General features: G+C 44.1%; 5 protein-coding genes across 5 annotated transcripts; 4 read left to right on the top strand and 1 right to left on the bottom strand.

Annotated features, from left to right (window-relative positions):
- Positions 1–132: 132 nt before the first annotated feature.
- Positions 133–4,243, top strand: L203_100873 (elongation factor G, mitochondrial; the record flags this gene model as incomplete). Its single annotated transcript, XM_066210325.1, has 9 exons — positions 133–443; positions 499–541; positions 593–1,146; positions 1,196–1,817; positions 1,862–2,766; positions 2,995–3,300; positions 3,391–3,536; positions 3,718–4,076; positions 4,127–4,243. 9 exons carry the CDS (start codon positions 133–135, stop codon positions 4,241–4,243), a joined length of 3,363 nt encoding a protein of 1,120 aa, XP_066066422.1.
- Positions 4,244–4,837: 594 nt separating this feature from the next.
- Positions 4,838–5,979, bottom strand: L203_100872 (uncharacterized protein; the record flags this gene model as incomplete). The annotated part of the gene is made up of 3 exons (XM_066210324.1): positions 4,838–5,042; positions 5,088–5,113; positions 5,275–5,979. 3 exons carry the CDS (start codon positions 5,977–5,979, stop codon positions 4,838–4,840), a joined length of 936 nt encoding a protein of 311 aa, XP_066066421.1.
- Positions 5,980–6,158: 179 nt separating this feature from the next.
- L203_100871 (uncharacterized protein) lies at positions 6,159–10,498 on the top strand (the record flags this gene model as incomplete). Its single annotated transcript, XM_066210323.1, has 8 exons — positions 6,159–6,306; positions 6,351–6,509; positions 6,555–6,810; positions 6,858–8,422; positions 8,472–9,357; positions 9,404–10,006; positions 10,057–10,409; positions 10,461–10,498. The coding sequence occupies 8 exons, from the start codon at positions 6,159–6,161 to the stop codon at positions 10,496–10,498; spliced, it is 4,008 nt and encodes a 1,335-aa protein (XP_066066420.1).
- A 559-nt stretch (positions 10,499–11,057) lies between these two features.
- L203_100870 (histone H4) lies at positions 11,058–11,462 on the top strand (the record flags this gene model as incomplete). Its single annotated transcript, XM_066210322.1, has 3 exons — positions 11,058–11,140; positions 11,190–11,350; positions 11,395–11,462. The coding sequence occupies 3 exons, from the start codon at positions 11,058–11,060 to the stop codon at positions 11,460–11,462; spliced, it is 312 nt and encodes a 103-aa protein (XP_066066419.1).
- A 278-nt stretch (positions 11,463–11,740) lies between these two features.
- Positions 11,741–16,393, top strand: L203_100869 (uncharacterized protein; the record flags this gene model as incomplete). Its single annotated transcript, XM_066210321.1, has 24 exons — positions 11,741–11,757; positions 11,803–12,551; positions 12,595–12,610; positions 12,657–12,678; positions 12,732–12,826; positions 12,876–13,001; positions 13,049–13,378; positions 13,426–13,646; positions 13,698–13,778; positions 13,832–13,878; positions 13,932–13,981; positions 14,033–14,095; positions 14,144–14,209; positions 14,258–14,636; positions 14,686–14,787; positions 14,834–14,898; positions 14,948–14,992; positions 15,044–15,372; positions 15,434–15,459; positions 15,513–15,595; positions 15,645–15,655; positions 15,711–16,004; positions 16,055–16,133; positions 16,183–16,393. The coding sequence occupies 24 exons, from the start codon at positions 11,741–11,743 to the stop codon at positions 16,391–16,393; spliced, it is 3,507 nt and encodes a 1,168-aa protein (XP_066066418.1).
- Between the last annotated feature and the right edge of the window lie 237 nt (positions 16,394–16,630).

Below are 16,630 nucleotides of genomic sequence, written 5' to 3'. Positions count from 1 at the left end.
AATCTCTTGGTTAATTCGCAAAGACCAAATAATGTCCCGTCTACTGAAGTCACGTGATATGACGTCCGGACACAAAAATGCAACACTTTTTTTGATGGTTTTTTATTTGTTTTATTTGCGAAAAAGTCAGAGATGACTGGCATAAATCGAGCAGCAGCCCGCTCAAGACAAATAGTAAAGCCCTTATGCCGACCTAATATCTTACGACGGACTCCTATCCTATATGTGGCTTCAACAATCCAAGTAACCCCTCTGAGACCATGCCATCGCTCAATAATTTCTCGATTGGGCGTACAGAGGCTGGAAGGAATTCACAGGAGATGGGCTAGCAGCAATAATGATGGCGGAAAGCCGAGTGCTGAACAAGAATGGCCTGAGAGGATTCTGCCTAAGTTAAGCGAAATGGACAAGAAGAGATTGAGACGCCAGAGAAATGTTGGAATGTGAGCAGGTAGTCTAATCTTAGGACGTAAGAAAAGATACTCATTTCTGTATTAGTTCTGCTCATATTGACTCTGGTAAGACAACTTTGACCGAGCGTGTATGTTGGTCATCATTTGCCCTTTCCAGCCTTAATTGACATTTGAAACAGGTTCTTTACTATACTGGTCGAATTCGCGACATTCACGAAGTTCGAGGCCGTGATGCTGTTGGAGCCAAGATGGACTCTATGGAGCTTGAACGAGAGAAAGGTATTACCATTCAATCCGCTGCTACTTTTTGTGACTGGGTGGCACCTACACCGCCTACTGAATTGCAAGAGGGCGAAGTAGTTGGAGAAGGAGAAAAGGAGAAATTTGCTATCAACATCATTGACACTCCTGGTCACGTCGACTTTACCATTGAGGTTGAGCGAGCTTTGAGAGTTTTAGATGGCGCTGTTTTGGTGCTTTGTGCAGTATCAGGTGTACAGAGTCAGACCATTACTGTGGACAGACAGATGAGGAGGTACAATGTCCCCCGACTTGCATTCATCAATAAAATGGACCGAGCAGGTTCCAACCCCTTTCGAGTCATTCAGCAACTCAGAAGCAAATTAAAAATGAATGCTGCTGCTGTACAGGTGCCTATTGGCGTTGAGGATAAGTTTGCCGGTGTTGTTGACCTTGTAAGGATGAAAGCCATTTACAATGAGGGTGTCAAGGGGTGAGTGTCTATCATTAAACTATCGACAATCAAGCTGATCCTATTGCAGCAATCAAGTTACTGAAACCGATGAGATCCCGGAGTCTGTTATAGCTCTTGTAAAAGAAAAACGTGCCGAACTGATTGAGTATCTCTCCGAGGCAGATGAAACACTTTGTGATCTTTTCCTTGAGGAACAGCCCATTTCCGACACCGATATTGCCAAGGCTCTTCAGCGTGCGACCACTTCCCTCCGGTTCACCCCTGTTTTTGTGGGCTCTGCTATCAAAAACACTGGTGTCCAGCCTCTTCTGGATGGTGTCTGTGCCTATCTACCGAATCCCTCAGAGGTCTCGAATCATGCCATGGATGCTGCTCTTCCTGCTCATGCTCCCACCATCCCTCTTGCTCCTGCTTCTAACGCTCCTCTGGTCGGCCTTGCTTTTAAACTTGAAGAAGGCCGCTATGGTCAACTCACCTACATGCGTGTCTACCAAGGTGAACTTAAAAGAGGTAGCACAATCTTCAACGCTAGGACCGGCAAAAGAGTCAAGGTGCCTCGTTTGGTTAGGATGCATTCCGATGAAATGGAGGATGTCGAGTCTGTCGGTGCTGGCGAAATTTGTGCCATGTTCGGTGTAGAGTGTTCGTCTGGTGATACGTTCACGGATGGTTCTTCGACGTATACAATGGTACGTCATAATAGCTATTGCACATTCATAATAACACATTGTAGACTTCTATGTTTGTCCCGGAACCTGTGATTTCTTTATCCATTCGACCTGAAGGCAACGAAACTCCCAACTTCTCTCGTGCGCTTAATCGGTTCCAAAAGGAAGACCCTACCTTCCGTGTTCATGTCGACTCAGAATCTCAGGAAACAATCATATCTGGTATGGGTGAGCTTCACCTCGACATCTACGTTGAACGCATGAAACGGGAGTACAATGTTGCATGTGTCACTGGTAAACCTCGTGTTGCTTTCCGAGAGACCATTACCGAACCCGCCAAATTCAACTACACTCACAAAAAGCAATCTGGTGGTTCTGGCCAATTTGGTCGAGTCATCGGGTCCATTGAACCCATGGAAGTCGATCCTGATACGGGCAAGGACACTGCATTTGAAAACAGACTTGTTGGGAGTAACATACCAAATCAATTTTTCCCTGCTATTGAGAAAGGTTTCCAGGAAGCTCTTGATCGAGGCCTTTTAACCGGACACCCCATCACTGGATGCAAATTTATCCTTGAGGATGGCTCAGCTCATGCCGTCGACTCAAATGAACTTGCTTTCCGACTCGCCACTATTGGTGCTTTCCGTGAAGCCTTCCCCAAGGCTAAACCTGTCGTTCTTGAACCCGTCATGACTGTTGAAGTTGTGGCACCTATTGAATTCCAGGGAAACGTCATCGGCGCAATCAACCAGAGAAAGGGCACCATTGTGGACACAGAAATTAGAGATGATGAGTTCACCTTGATTGCAGAAGTTGCGCTGAATGATATGTTTGGGTACTCCAGTCAATTGCGAGGCATGACCCAAGGGAAAGGCGAATTCTCCATGGAGTACAAAAATCACCAGCCTGTCCTTCCCAACGTGCAAAAAGAAATGACTGAGGCCTTTAGAAAGAAGCAGTTAACCAAGTAAATGATTCCAAGAGGATTAAGAGAAACCTGAAAGGAAACGTATCTGACAATTGACTAGAACCACATTTTGATATTATCATAGCATTGCATATTTGAGCATGTCATCCTCTCTACTCAGCACCAGACGGAACATACAAACTAATATGGCACCTGATAGAGTAATTAAATACGATTTCAAGTACCTATACATGGCAATAGTAGCACGCTCAAGGTTTTGAACCACAGTTTAGATTCTGTGGCTTATGATCCTTACTGTACGGATTCTCTCAATAAACACACCCCATACATCATTTGTATGCCCAAACCTTTCAAAAAGGCTAAGTATTCTGATCAACCTATGCCATCTATCGTCCAACCAACTCTGGAAGACAATGGAATATCAATAAACTTTGCGATGATTCATGGGGCTCTTTCAAGCCTTATATTCAAGATTGGTAAGGGTCTCGACATTAGTGACGACCCTCTCACTCAGCAACTTCTCTCCACTTGGTCAGATTTGTCCAAAGCGTATGACATACCTTGTTCGGAAGTGTATGTGAGTATGGTCAGCTGCAAGATTCGGCTTCAGCTGATTAAAAGATAGATACAACTGACCCGTTGACTATTAACATTCTACCCTAGAACCCATCCGCAATTTGACCAGCTATATTATGACGACATTATCTTTGTTGATCCATTCAAGAAGCAACCCGTTGTCACTCTTATCTGGTCTGCTGATGTTAGCGAGACTGCTAAGGGTAGTTGGATCGACTTGGCCAGTACAGAAGGTAGACCTTGAGGGGCTAAAGAGGTTCAATCTCTTATTGAACTTGGTACTGATGGTATGTGTAAGTGTTTTTTGCGTATCCAGTACTAATGATTGATCAGCGATAACAATGAATATCACCTCCATGGCGACTTTTAAGATGTGCAGGACAATTTTCACATAGCTCACATCTCACTTCTCAGGCCGAATGATCAACGTAAAATTCGACAACTATGTCTCTCACACTGAATTAGAAAAGGCCCCTCTCCGTCGAAGGACCTATGGCCTTACACGGTCAAGTAACGTTGTTACTTTCAAATACGTTAATTCAACTTGGTTAAAGAACAACTGGACCTCATGGAGCAATCTTCGTGGCTCACAAGTGGTCCAACTCAATGCGGGTATGTCTTTGATGCAGTCTTTTGGCGGGCCGTTGCTCCTGCCAAAGATGTTTGTGAGATGGGTTCAACTAGGCGTTACACATACTAGATTTTGTATTCACAATTTCAAGCCAGATGAGAAAAATCTCAGTAGCACAGCGACTACCAGCACTCCTTGGATGGTGAGTTCTTTCCATGGCAAAGAATGCAGGTGTTGACTGTATGTTGTTAGTATCCAGCTGTCCTTCCTATAATCCGCGAAGCAATCAAGTGGCGATACGAGCATCTCTCATACTTTAATTCTCTTATATGGGAGTCACATGACCATGCCTATTCAGCTATTGCATGAATTGGTTACGGACCATTCGCCTCTGACACAGAGTTTTACATCCAAGACAGCCTTGATAGACTCGATGCTTGGATTGGTACTGGTCAAATCATTACTGCTCCTGCTTTGTGAGAGGGCCAATTCACTAAATCGGCTACTTTCCAAAACAAGTGCAAACGATCAGTCCCTCCATTTTGATCTCAACGCACCCTACGGTTCATACAGAGCTGGCACAAAAGTAACTATAGCTACTCCGCTGGAGCACTTTGGAATGCTTGCAAGAAAGGGTGCTGTCATTCCTATTGGAAAGTGGTACGAAACCGTCACACAATAGTCAAGACCTGCACGTACAACACCCAACAAAGCTGACATTTTGTTAGATGATGGATGCGGCACTGTTAGTCTCAATGATTGGCGCGGTGTCAGAATTTTTTTTAGTTCCGAAAACATATCGTAAAAGGGCTACCAAACTGAAGACGATGTGATTTCTGCTAGCCAAGGAAGTCCGTGATTGAGATCGAAAATACCGGTAGTAGAGACGAGATTGAGGTTAAATTCCCTTTTAGAGTTCATGATTTCGATTCGCGTTGGAAAAGTAGCCTTGTCATTCTTTTGCTAGAGGACGATAAAAGCAAGGTCAAGAATGGAAAGGAAGACAATCGAGAGAGGAAAAAGGTTTGATATATTCAGATCTGAGTGTAAAAGCGAGTAGTGTATTTTGATTAGTTTTGATAAGCAAATCGATGGATTTTTCTGCATTCTTGGATCCCCAAGTAAAAACATCGAGAATATAGCCACATAGGTGCTTTGCAGATTACCACTGTTTGAGGTCAGCCAAGTCTATTCGAGAAAAGTTTTGTCTTACTCTTCTATCTTCTGTGGAACGGTATTCTAAAACCGCTTACCAACGCTCTTGCATGTTCATGCGCATAATCTCCTCTCAGATTTGTCTTGAAGGAAACATGGAAACCATGCAACTTTGGATAGGCGTCGGTATTTGCTTCGATCTGAGGGAAAAAGCTCATAGCGGTGGGTCCAAAGCCAAAACTGACAATCCCTGCCAAGCTTGCTGGAGAATTTTTGGGAGTTGAGGCGGGCGGGAGGGGCACGCCCGAGAAATCTCGTAGACGGGGAAGAACAAAGTCGACAAGTGACTGGATGAAGTCATACATGGCCTCGCCTTTGAGCTCAACTTTGACAGCAATGGGCATACCGGCACGCAACTTCCAGGGGGCAGCAGACTTTTTGGCGGTCAAGACCTGTACACCTGATGAACCTTTTCGCCCACCACCGTTCGGTGTCTCGCCTGAGATGGCCCGAAAAGCAGCAATAGCAGACAAAAGATTATTCTTGTTCCCAACAGCTTCTTTGACCATAGTATGAATAATCACTGACTCAATTTGCGGCACCATGTCTGGCGAGACTTCTGTGGGTTTTGCCCTCACCGCCCTATTGCCTCTCATGATGGGTGGTCGAGGTCTGTTCGCCTCGTAGGGCGTCTGTGGTGGTTGCAGTGGCTCTATCTTGGGTGACCGTTGTGACAGACGGTGAGAGTAAGTCATGTACATGATATCGCTAGCAAGAGTGTCGTTGTAGTGTTGTTTATATCTGTTTAAATGGGTAGGGCCAAGCTGGATATGAGGGAGAGTCCAATCATCCTGACTAATGACTTGCGCCACTTTCGTAGAAGCTGTTCGGGCTGCTATCCGTCGAAATGGCTGTATTCTTGGGGCTAAAGAGCGTACAGGAGAGATCATTTTCTTTTTCTCTGTTGTAATGAAAACAAGAGAGAGAGATTAAAAAGTTGGAAAAATCAAGTTTTGGCTGGGTGCCTAACCTCACTACCGTTTCCCATTAGGCGTGCGTAATGATCTATTGATAAGAATTGTTTATTCTTCAAAAACATACAGTATAAAAGAAAAGACTGTAAGCAGCTATGCCCTCGCCACCGTTGTGCATAGTTCAGTCACTCTCCCCACGTATAGCAGTGCTCACTTCTGACGATGTGGTAGAATCATGCGAGGCAAACGGCTGTAGGGGCCTTGAGGAATTGTTGAGACCTTGGGAAGGGGCCACAGAGAGAGGTATGCCATAGCCTGTGATATATTAGCAACTGACTATGAGACAGTGTCGGTACTGTCTTCTACGTTGACTCCTACAGTACATCCGACTTTTCCTCTCAGGTTTGTGGCATATGACACAGTGTACAAGAATCCAGCAACATCTTCTCCCAGTCCAGACGTTTTGGTGGATATTATAAGCAGCTCTGTAGGAGTAAAGAAGCCAGGTTCGTCTCGTTGATAGTGCCTCTAATTTTTACTTATTTTAATAGAGGAAAACCAGCATTACCCGTTGACTCGCTCGCTGCTCATCTCTTCTAGACCGGTCGCACCCTATGAAACGTTCAATCATCCCGTAGGAGTCTTGCTCGCAGTATCTACAGCCACGTCAGATCCGTTGGGAACCCTGGCAAGACTGCATGGAAGAACGATAGGCCCGCCTAGTGTTGCATGGTTAGATGTTCAAACAGTGTTGAGATTTTATGTGGTAATTCACGATGTAAGTCAGATGGGAGATGACATGGCTCCGTGAGTATTTCTTATTGGTTGATGTCTTGAATTCTTATATGCTATAGAGCGCATGGGCTGCTTGGAAATGTAAAAAAGATTTACGGCCCACACTCGACATTACTAGTCATCAATTCTCAAATCGAACGGCGATCGGTACCTCCATCACCAGATATATCCACTCACCCTACTATCCCCCTAACGAAACCATTTACACTGGACGATGTCAATCCCTCGGCCTTGTCACAAGTGTATGCCTCTGCACTGTCTTCACTGACCCTCTCGCCTATGTCGGCGGCACCGTCTCTTAGGGGGATTGATGAGCCTACAACCCCTACCACGCCTGCGAATCGACCACCGAGACGGAAGTTGTATGGATCAAAATTGACAGTGGGAGACACGCAACGTTTGGCGGCGCTTGTCAGAGAACTGGCTGGACAAAGTTTAGTTCCATGGATGGAGACGAGGATTCGGGAGTGGAACGAAGTGTACCATGCCAACCGTCGAGGGATCACCGGTCGCCTTTTTGGAGCCGGCCGTAAGCTTTTTAGCAGCCGGCCAAACAGTCCAGCATCCAGTTCTTCTGCAGGGTACAATGCTCAAGCGGGCTACTACCCTCTCTCGTCTGTAGAAGCACTTTCTCGTCGTCTTGCGGATTTTGCCTTCATGCTACGCGATTATCGGTTTGCTGCAGGCATTTACGATTCTCTTCGCCGCGATTTTGCTCAAGACAGGGCGTTCAGGTATGCATCTGCTGCAACGGAAATGTACGGTCTTTCTCTGCTCTTATCACATCCTTATTTCTCCCCATCTGTGTCACCTTCCAACATTCCTTCACCATTCACAAATTTACAACATACTGAAATCATGTCATGGCTGGAACAAGCCTTGGTATCCTACCATCAATCCGGCCCCGCCTTCCAAATACAAATTGATGCTCTGCGTATTACTATTCTGTATTATGAAGCGTGGAAAGCAATTAAAGAATGGAGGGGCGTTGGCGCTGTGTTGGCCAAAAGCGCAGGAGAAGCAGAAGAAGTACCGAATGCAGTTTTGATAGAAGAAGCGGCTAACGCAGATGTCAAAGGAGTTAAGGACGGACGTGGTAAGAGACGTAGAGCTTTTCATCTCTTATTGGCTGCGAGACGATATGAAACAGTAGGCCTTAAGAGCTACTCTCGTCGATGCCTTGAGCAAGCTTCAAATGCCTTCAAGTCTTCATCATGGACCGCTGCTCAAGATTGGATTGAGTATTCATTGGGTCGACAAGCTTATACACTAGGAAAAAGTGATATAGCTGTAGAGCATTTCTTGAGGTTGCTGAAAAAAGAAGAGACCACAGTAATAGGTTCTCAAGGAGGGATATTGGAGGATATGAAGTTGGCTTATGAACAACTCTGTGCTCATCCCGACATGTTGGAAGCTTCAGAAAAAAGCTTGCAATTGCTTACGCCGGTGTTCGATAACACTAAAACTCGTATAATAACGCCAAGCTATAATTCATCCTGTGCAGTACCCATAGAATCAAAGTGGAGGGAGCTAGAAAAGCAGGCGCTGATAAGCTGGGATAGAAAAAAGAGAAAGCCGACGAGTTTGTTGCCTAATGAAGAAAAGATTGAGATTGGTGCAGATGGTGTGTCTGATCTTTTCAAAAGCATACCTTGACTGATTGTATCCGATAGAGCAATTTACAGTTGAACTAGTGGCCACTAATCCTCTTAATGCGTCGCTCATTATCTCTAACCTCTCTCTTGCCTTTTCTCCATCCGACTGCACCTCAATATTATCCCCGAATAGTATTACACTTGACCCATATGAGACTCGCACCATTTCCATTCTGGTCACAATAACACTTCCATCGACAACTAGCAGTATCAAGCTTGTAGGCGTATCCTACAAGTTTCACGATTTTTTTCCTTGCAATCAAACTCTAGAGAGAAAAGGGAAAAGATTACATACGACTAAAAATCAGCGCGTAACACCAACATATGCTCAGGATACCTCTCTTACCCTCACAGTTCTTCCAGAACGGCCACGAATTAATGTTGAGCTTTTGAGTCTTCCTCAAGAGATATACACTGGGGAACAAGTCGAATGTATACTGAAAATAAAGAACATTGGACGGAAAAGTATAGGGGCGCTGGATATGATTTGGAATGAAGAGGTGATAATAAGGAAAAAAGATACCAAGCATAACGATATCGTTGCGCAAGTACCTAACTATATTGCACCCAACAAACTTACAACCATATACCCAGGTACGATAATGGGTGGTGATGAGGTGGGCATATTAGTAAGCCTCACCAGTTTTAGCCCTTCTGCACTGGATTTGTTTGGATTCCTTGTTTTTGAGGCAGAAGATGGCGAGACAGGTTCAATCACAGTTGAGCATAGGATTGAGATTCGGCCACTAGCAGGTTTGGAAGCTTTGATCCGACCTATAGGAAAGGAGACAACAGAGTACTCCGCTGTGTTAGAGGTCAGAAACATTTCAGGAGAGACTCTTCGTATAGAAAATCTCTGCGGAGTTTCTAGTCTCTGGAATCTAGAGTGCAAGCCAATCGATGTGTGGGTCATTCTAGACGTTGCTGAGAAGAGGCTAATTTTAAGTTAGAACATTATTACCGAATCAGACCTTTTGCACAATTCTTCCAGTGCAACAAGCCTCCACAAAGCTGGACATGATCCAATCAGCGGTGGTTACTGCACTTGGCAGACTTGTGCAAGGCCAGCCTCTTGATGAAGTATCCGCAGACCTTTCACCTACCAACACACTAGTCTGTCGTCCTCCAAACGATGCTTTGCTGTCATACCTTGCTGCTCGGCGTATTTACCGTATGTTTTGGTTGACTGAAAACTTCCCCACCATTACCAAATCACTCCTTCCCAATCTTTTCCCCCTCTTTGATCCACTTGAGCTCGATATCATCCTCTCTTATTCCATTTCTTCTGCCACCATTCGAAAAGGTCATCTTAATCTTCATTCGTTGCGTCCAGCTCCATCTTTCTCTTCTGTTGAATCTCTAAGAAGACAAGTGGAACAAGTCATTATAAGCGGGACAAAGCAAACTCGAACAATGTATGAAGAGACAGGACGATTGAGGCGAATGCTAATAAGCAGTGTCTTGGATGGTTGTTTGGGGATAGAAGAAGATCCGACAGTTGTCTTAATTAAGGCCGGAAAGAATGGGATAGTAGAGCATGATTTCGGGAATGGGTAAGCATGGGTCTCGAGGTACGAGTGTTTAGTAGCTGATTCCAGTTCAGGCCGTGTAGAGTGCCAGTCACATTTACCATCCAAAATAGGTCGCCACAATTCCCAATCAGGTACATCCTTCAACTCGTTAAACCTACCAGCATTCCAAGTACATCTTCTGACACTGTGTCTCTACAACTTCCACGATTCATTGGTAGCCTGTCCCATCGTGGAACTCTTTCCCCAGGTCAATCTGCGACAATTGAAAAGCAAGTATGGTTTGATGAGGCAGGAGTGATGAGTTTGAAAGGGTGGCAGCTGGTGGTGGAGACCGGGGAAGATCAAGATGGATGGCGGCCGAGAGAGAGCTGGACAAAGGTGGGCGGGGAGAAGATCATAGAGGTTAGAGGTAAAGGTGTTGAATGTGTGTCTGGCAGACAGTCAAGCAGCAATGGGTTTTAATGATTAACGACAGCGATGAATCACCTTATTCCCAATCTGTTGAAGGGCTGATTTGACTAGCAATCTCAAGTCACCATGAGATATCTACTTCGCCATTCTATATCTTGTACATGCGGTTAATTATGCTTTTGACGCTCATCTTGGACACAAGAACCTGCGATTTTTTTCATCTTGAACGTTGACTGCCTCCATTTTCTATCGTTCTTTGTCAGTACGCCATGCCTAGTCTTGATGATTGGTGCAGAATGACGCATAAAGATATAAATCTCAAGAAAAGCAATCTTAGTCTCCTTCACTGTTATTTTATTCAATTCACTATGTGGAAATACTTTATAACGCCGAGATTTTGATTTAAAAATCTAGACGTCACGATATTTATCAGGAACATGTAATTAATTACACGTGTAACTTTTTATTATTTATTATTTATTTTATTTTCCCAGGCACGCATCACCTTTTTCCACTCGCCGTGCCTGGATTACTCGCCACTGCGTCACCTCTTCAAACGTATAAAAGACTTGATCTTTTTTCTTTTTCCGACTTCCCATCCATCAAATCTTCTTTTACTTTTCTCTTTCCTTTCTACTTTTATTTCACATATCTCTGCAACATGTCTGGTCGAGGAAAAGGTGGCAAGGGTCTCGGCAAGGGTGGTGCCAAGCGACACAGGAAGGTTCTTCGTGACAACATTCAGTAGGTTTTTATTGCTCTGTCTATGTGATGTGGCTTATGTTGCTTTTAGGGGTATCACCAAGCCTGCCATTCGACGACTTGCCCGACGAGGTGGTGTCAAGCGTATTTCTGGCTTGATCTATGAAGAGACTCGAGGTGTCCTCAAGATTTTCCTCGAACACGTCATCCGCGACTCTGTCACATACACTGAGCACGCCAAGAGGAAGACTGGTAAGTTGGATTTTTCATGTCTGCATAAAGCTGACGCCGAACAGTCACATCTCTTGACGTTGTCTATGCTCTTAAGAGACAAGGTCGAACCCTTTATGGTTTCGGCGCCTAGGCTGCTTTATCTTTATGGGGAATAGGTTATCTTTTGTGGATGTCTTCGTTTTCGCTATTTTCTTTTTTATATACAATATCCATCGATGAGATGATGAATTGATTTTTGATTAAAGCTTTTGTAATTGAATATGATGATACATGGCTGGGATATTGTTAAGTGTGGTTGTTGGTAGAGTCGCGTCGGCTTCCTCCGCCCTATCACGCTTGTCTCCAAAAGTTGAATTTGCTAATTCCAATATTTCACTTTTATATTTTAATGGTCAATTAGAAAGGGAAATGTATGAACACCAACAGTGAGTTGCTCAAGTCTATTGTAGTCCAATGGCTCAGCGTCACAGGTCTTCTCTTGATGTCTTTTTCAAGCGAAAAGATCCTCCACCCTCAACAGCCTCCAAGGCAGTTTCTAATGGTGTTATTGACCTTGCAGCATCTCCGCCTAGCAAAAAGCAGAAAACTGTTCATCGTGGACTGGAAGCTAAGAAGCCCATGACGCAAACAACATCTGCTTACTTTTCAAAGCCAAAATCTTCAATAAGTCCGTTATCGAGGCCTGTTCTACAGGATCTTCAAGCTTTTCGCCTACCGAGATTACCACCAATACAAGCTTCGCAGTCTGGCTCTGCATTTGATACTCATTCGTTTGGTCTTTCTGCCTCATATGTTCCTGACTCACAGCCAGAAAATGAACCCAGCCAACGGACTGCTGAGCAAGAGAGGAAACATGAAGAGTGGCAGGCAAGGATGCTTGCCATGGGCAGAATGTTTAAAAGAAGGCGGTCCTTGGCACTGGATGAAGCAGCTATTGCAGAAGCAAAGAAAGCTGCTGGTATAGATACTCCAGATGATGAGGTAACTCCGTTTGACGATGGAGCTCAAGAAGATGAAGCGACAATACAAAAAGCAGAGGAAACTAGGAAAAAGCTGCAAAGGTACGCATCCAAGGACGCAGAGAAGAGTACAGTAAAAGGCAAGAGTAAAGGAAAGAGGAAGGAAGAGGTTGGGCCTAGCGGTATGATATACACTCCTTTGGAAAAGCAATACATGGAGATCAAGGATAAGAACAAAGACGTCTTATTAATGATGGAAGGTAAGCTCAGCCTCCTATATGCGTGAGCTGAACGACCCTTCAGTTGGGTACAAATACAAGTACGTGATGAAGAAATGGATAACAGACGCGCTCATACCCTAGTAGATTCCATGGAGACGACGCCAAGGTGAATAAATTGGCTTATGCATAGGCCTCTCATGGCTCATTCACGATTAACAGATTGCTGCTCAAGAGCTCGGCATTGTTGCTTTTCCTAATAGGAATTTTTTCACAGCTTCAATACCAACACATAGACTACACATCCATGTTAAAAAGTGAATCAGACTACGATTCCTTGCCTCTTACTACGCTGATATCCCACAGGCTCGTATCGTTGGGATATAAAGTCGGCGTCATCACGCAGACCGAAACAGCGGCTCTCAAGAAAGCCAGTGATAACAAAAATGCTCCATTCACAAGGAAGCTCACTCATTTATATACAGCTGCAACGTTGGTACGCTTCTTTGCTATCTAAATCTTGCTTACAAACCCATCAGATACGTGGACGATACCTCGTACAACTACGGGCCTATCCGCTTTAATGACTCCTTTCTACCAGGATCTGCTCCGCCGCCGACCAATGCTCTTTTGGTCGTCGTGGAGGAAAGTGCACAAGAGAGTAATTTTGAAGAAAAAGTTAGGATTGGACTCGTGAGCGTTATACCAGAGATTGGAGAAGTTATGTGGGACGAATTCGAAGACTCTCAAGTTCGTTCGGAGCTGGAGACACGTTTGACGCATTTTTGCCCCGCAGAGCTCATCTTACCGAAAGAGAATTTCAGCAAACCCACAGAGAAAGTTCTCAAACATTTCGCGGAAGGCCCGAAGTGGGTTGCAATTCGCCAAATGTGGTTTTAATGCTAAACTCGTATAGGGCTAAAGGGGAGAACGCTGTTCGGGTTGAGCGAATTGAAGGGACTTTATCATACAATGCTGCTTTCGACTATCTTATAGACTTTTACCAAGAGAAGGGTGACCAACCGTCGCGAACTGCTGGGTTTAAGAGTGATTGTGGATCAGATGCTGGCGACTCGAGTACACAAAATCGAGATAAAGAGAAGAATGATGGTCTAGGTTTAGCTGCGGGAACGGAAGGTGAGCACCTCATCAATAAACGTCAAATTTCATCGACTGAGTATGTGAAAGATGGTGAAGTAATCCTTTCTCTTTTGGATTTCCCAAAGCAGATTGTAATAGCACTCACAATAGCCGTCCGCCACATGAAACGTAATATTGCCATTTACAATAATACAAACCTGACTAATGCCACTTCTGAACAGGCTTCGGTCTTGAGAATGCTTTTAAACATAAACCATCTTTTGTGAAGGTTTGGTCTATTCTTCCCTTCAAAAGATTTCGGATACTAAACGAGATGCCAAGTTTGCCAATCGGTCACATATGTTATTGTCTAGCAATACTCTTGCCAACCTGTAAGTTTGGTGCACAACTGATTCAATACACAACAACTCACATCATGTCAGCGAAATATATCGTAATCAAACAGACAGAGGTTTGTACGGAAGTCTAATGTGGCTTTTGGATCAGTGAGATCTGTCTCTTAAGTCACTGTCATATTACTGACATCAGAATAGCTGCAAAACACGTATGGGGAAACGACTTCTTCGTGAATGGATTGGCCGGCCTCTCATTGATGTTGTGTGAGTTGATACTACTTAGCTGATAAAACATAAATTCACTCATCGCAGCGCTCTTCGTGCAAGAGCAGATGCAATTGAAGAGATTATGGAAAACAATTCTTATCATATGGAAAAACTCCGTAGTCTTCTTGTTAATATGCCCGATCTTGTCAAAGGCTTGACGCGAATACAATATGGTAAAGTTACACCTACAGAATTGGCAAGCATACTTGTCTCTCTGGTTCGCCTTGCCTCAGAGTTCAATCCCAACACAGGAGACTGCTTCCAGTCAGCGTTGCTCAACAGGATACCAAATACTCTTCCTACTATTCTCTCAACTGCTCAAAAATTTTTAAATGCTCTCAATCTGAAAGCGGCACGCAATAATGATGAAGGCAACCTCTGGACAGATTTGGACAAGTACCCCGACATCCAAGATGTAAAAGATGCGAGTGTCTACGGTTTCAGCGCCAGTAAGCAACTGATTGGTCTTACAGTGTATCAATGTCTGCGAAATGGAGCTAGATGATCATTTGCAAGAGGTGCGAAAAATCATTAGAAGACCAGCATTGCAATACATTACTGTGTCGGGTATTGAGGTGACTTTATCGTTGATGAAATGATTAAAAATGACCTTGTCAACAGTATCTGGTAGAAGTACCAGCCAGAGAGACGAAAACAATTCCTCCTCAGTGGGTGAAAGTCAGCAGGTAGGCATCGGGCAAGGTAATGAGAGAAATCACTCACCGTTTGTCTAAGCACAAAAACCGTCAATCGATATCATACTCCAGAGATTATCAAAAAGTATTATTTGCGGTTTTCTAACAGAACAAACCACTAACAATTATAATCTAGATTGCGCGAGCGTGAACAACACAAAGAAAAGCTCGCCGGGGTGGCGCGTAAAGCCTTTTTAGCTTTCCAAGCAGATGTCGCAGAGTGCCATGAGCTTGTATCTGTTTCCAAGCAAGTCGCCGTTATTGATTGTTTAATGTCTCTTGCCCAGGTGGCAGCAGCTGGTGGATATTGCAAGCCTAAGTTTGTAGCGGAAGCGGAATTACACATAAGAGCTGGAAGGCATCCAATGGTGGAGATGCTAAGAGAGAAGGCTTATGTTCCTTTTGATATCGATTTTTCCGAAACAGATGGAATAGCCAAGGTCATAACTGGACCGAACATGGCTGGTGAGCTCTCACTCTGTTTTTACGATGTTACAGATTACGCTCATTTAACACTATCAATTAGGTAAAAGTTCAGCTGTTCGTGCAATGGTTAGCAGAATCCATCGAGGTTACAAATAAAGCAAGCTTATGTCATGTTATAGGCCCTAATAGTGTGTTTGGCACAAATTGGCTCCTTCGTACCTGCATCTTCTGTCATTCTAGGTGTGCATGATGCTATCCAGACGTAAGTCATGCTTAGTGTAAAACCTATAGCTGACTTGTAATACGGTTAGTCGGATGGGAGGTAGGCTCTTTGTTTATTGTTTCGCAGAAAGATGATCTAATCTAATCTTCACAAGCTTCGGATGATATTGGCCGAGGGAAATCAACTTTCATGGTCGAGCTCTCAGAGACAAGTGATATTCTACGTACTGTGACGCCAAGGTCCTTAGTCATCATGGATGAGCTGGGTCGAGGCACCAGTACACATGATGGTGTAGCAATCGCTTATGCTACCTTGTCGCATATTGCAAGTGCTGGGTGCAATACGCTTTTTGTCACACATTACCCAATTGTTGCCGAAGAGCTTGCAAGGGAAAAGCCTCAACAGATAAGTAATTGGCACATGAGTTTTGAAGAAGTCAAGCTTCCAGGCGAGTGTGCTATACAATTGCATTGGTATTTGGAGCTAAACTGGGAACAGACGGAAGTGTGGAAATCACCTTCATGTACCAACTTAAGAGAGAATTAGCAGAGGCATCTTTTGGAGTTTGGTGTGCTCGGTAAACCAAGGGTTTTCTCTTTCGTGGACCTCAGACTGATGATTAACAGATTGGCCGGCCTACCAGAAGCTGTTCTTAAAACCGCTCAAGATCGTTCTGATGCCCTCAAGGCGGAAACCCAACGAAGACTGAGAAATGCACTCATCAAAAGGACAGAACAAGTATTTTATGATATCGCTGACGAGAAGGTAAAGTTTGGGGAGATTGTAAGAAATGCAGAAATCCTGCACAAGGCTCTTACCACACAGAGTACAGCTTAAAAAAGGAATTGTTGATCTGCAACTTTTGTTTTAGTGTCTATCCTATGTTTGTAGGGTGCAATTATATCATGAAATATATGCAGCACAAATCTACTATAGATAGTGCTTTGGTGTGTCCGGACATGATTCATATCTGTCCATTATTTAAAAATGCTTCCGCCGCCTCCATTTTTCGGCGAGAGCCGCTTTATCAAAAAAAGTTGCTTTTGGCAATGAACAAAATTGTTATTGCATGTA

This window comes from Cryptococcus depauperatus, chromosome 1 (assembly GCF_001720195.1).
Source record: "Cryptococcus depauperatus CBS 7841 chromosome 1, complete sequence".
Classification (NCBI taxonomy): domain Eukaryota; kingdom Fungi; phylum Basidiomycota; class Tremellomycetes; order Tremellales; family Cryptococcaceae; genus Cryptococcus; species Cryptococcus depauperatus.
Note: the sequence above shows the minus strand (reverse complement) of the source record. Positions and strands in the feature narration are given on the sequence as shown.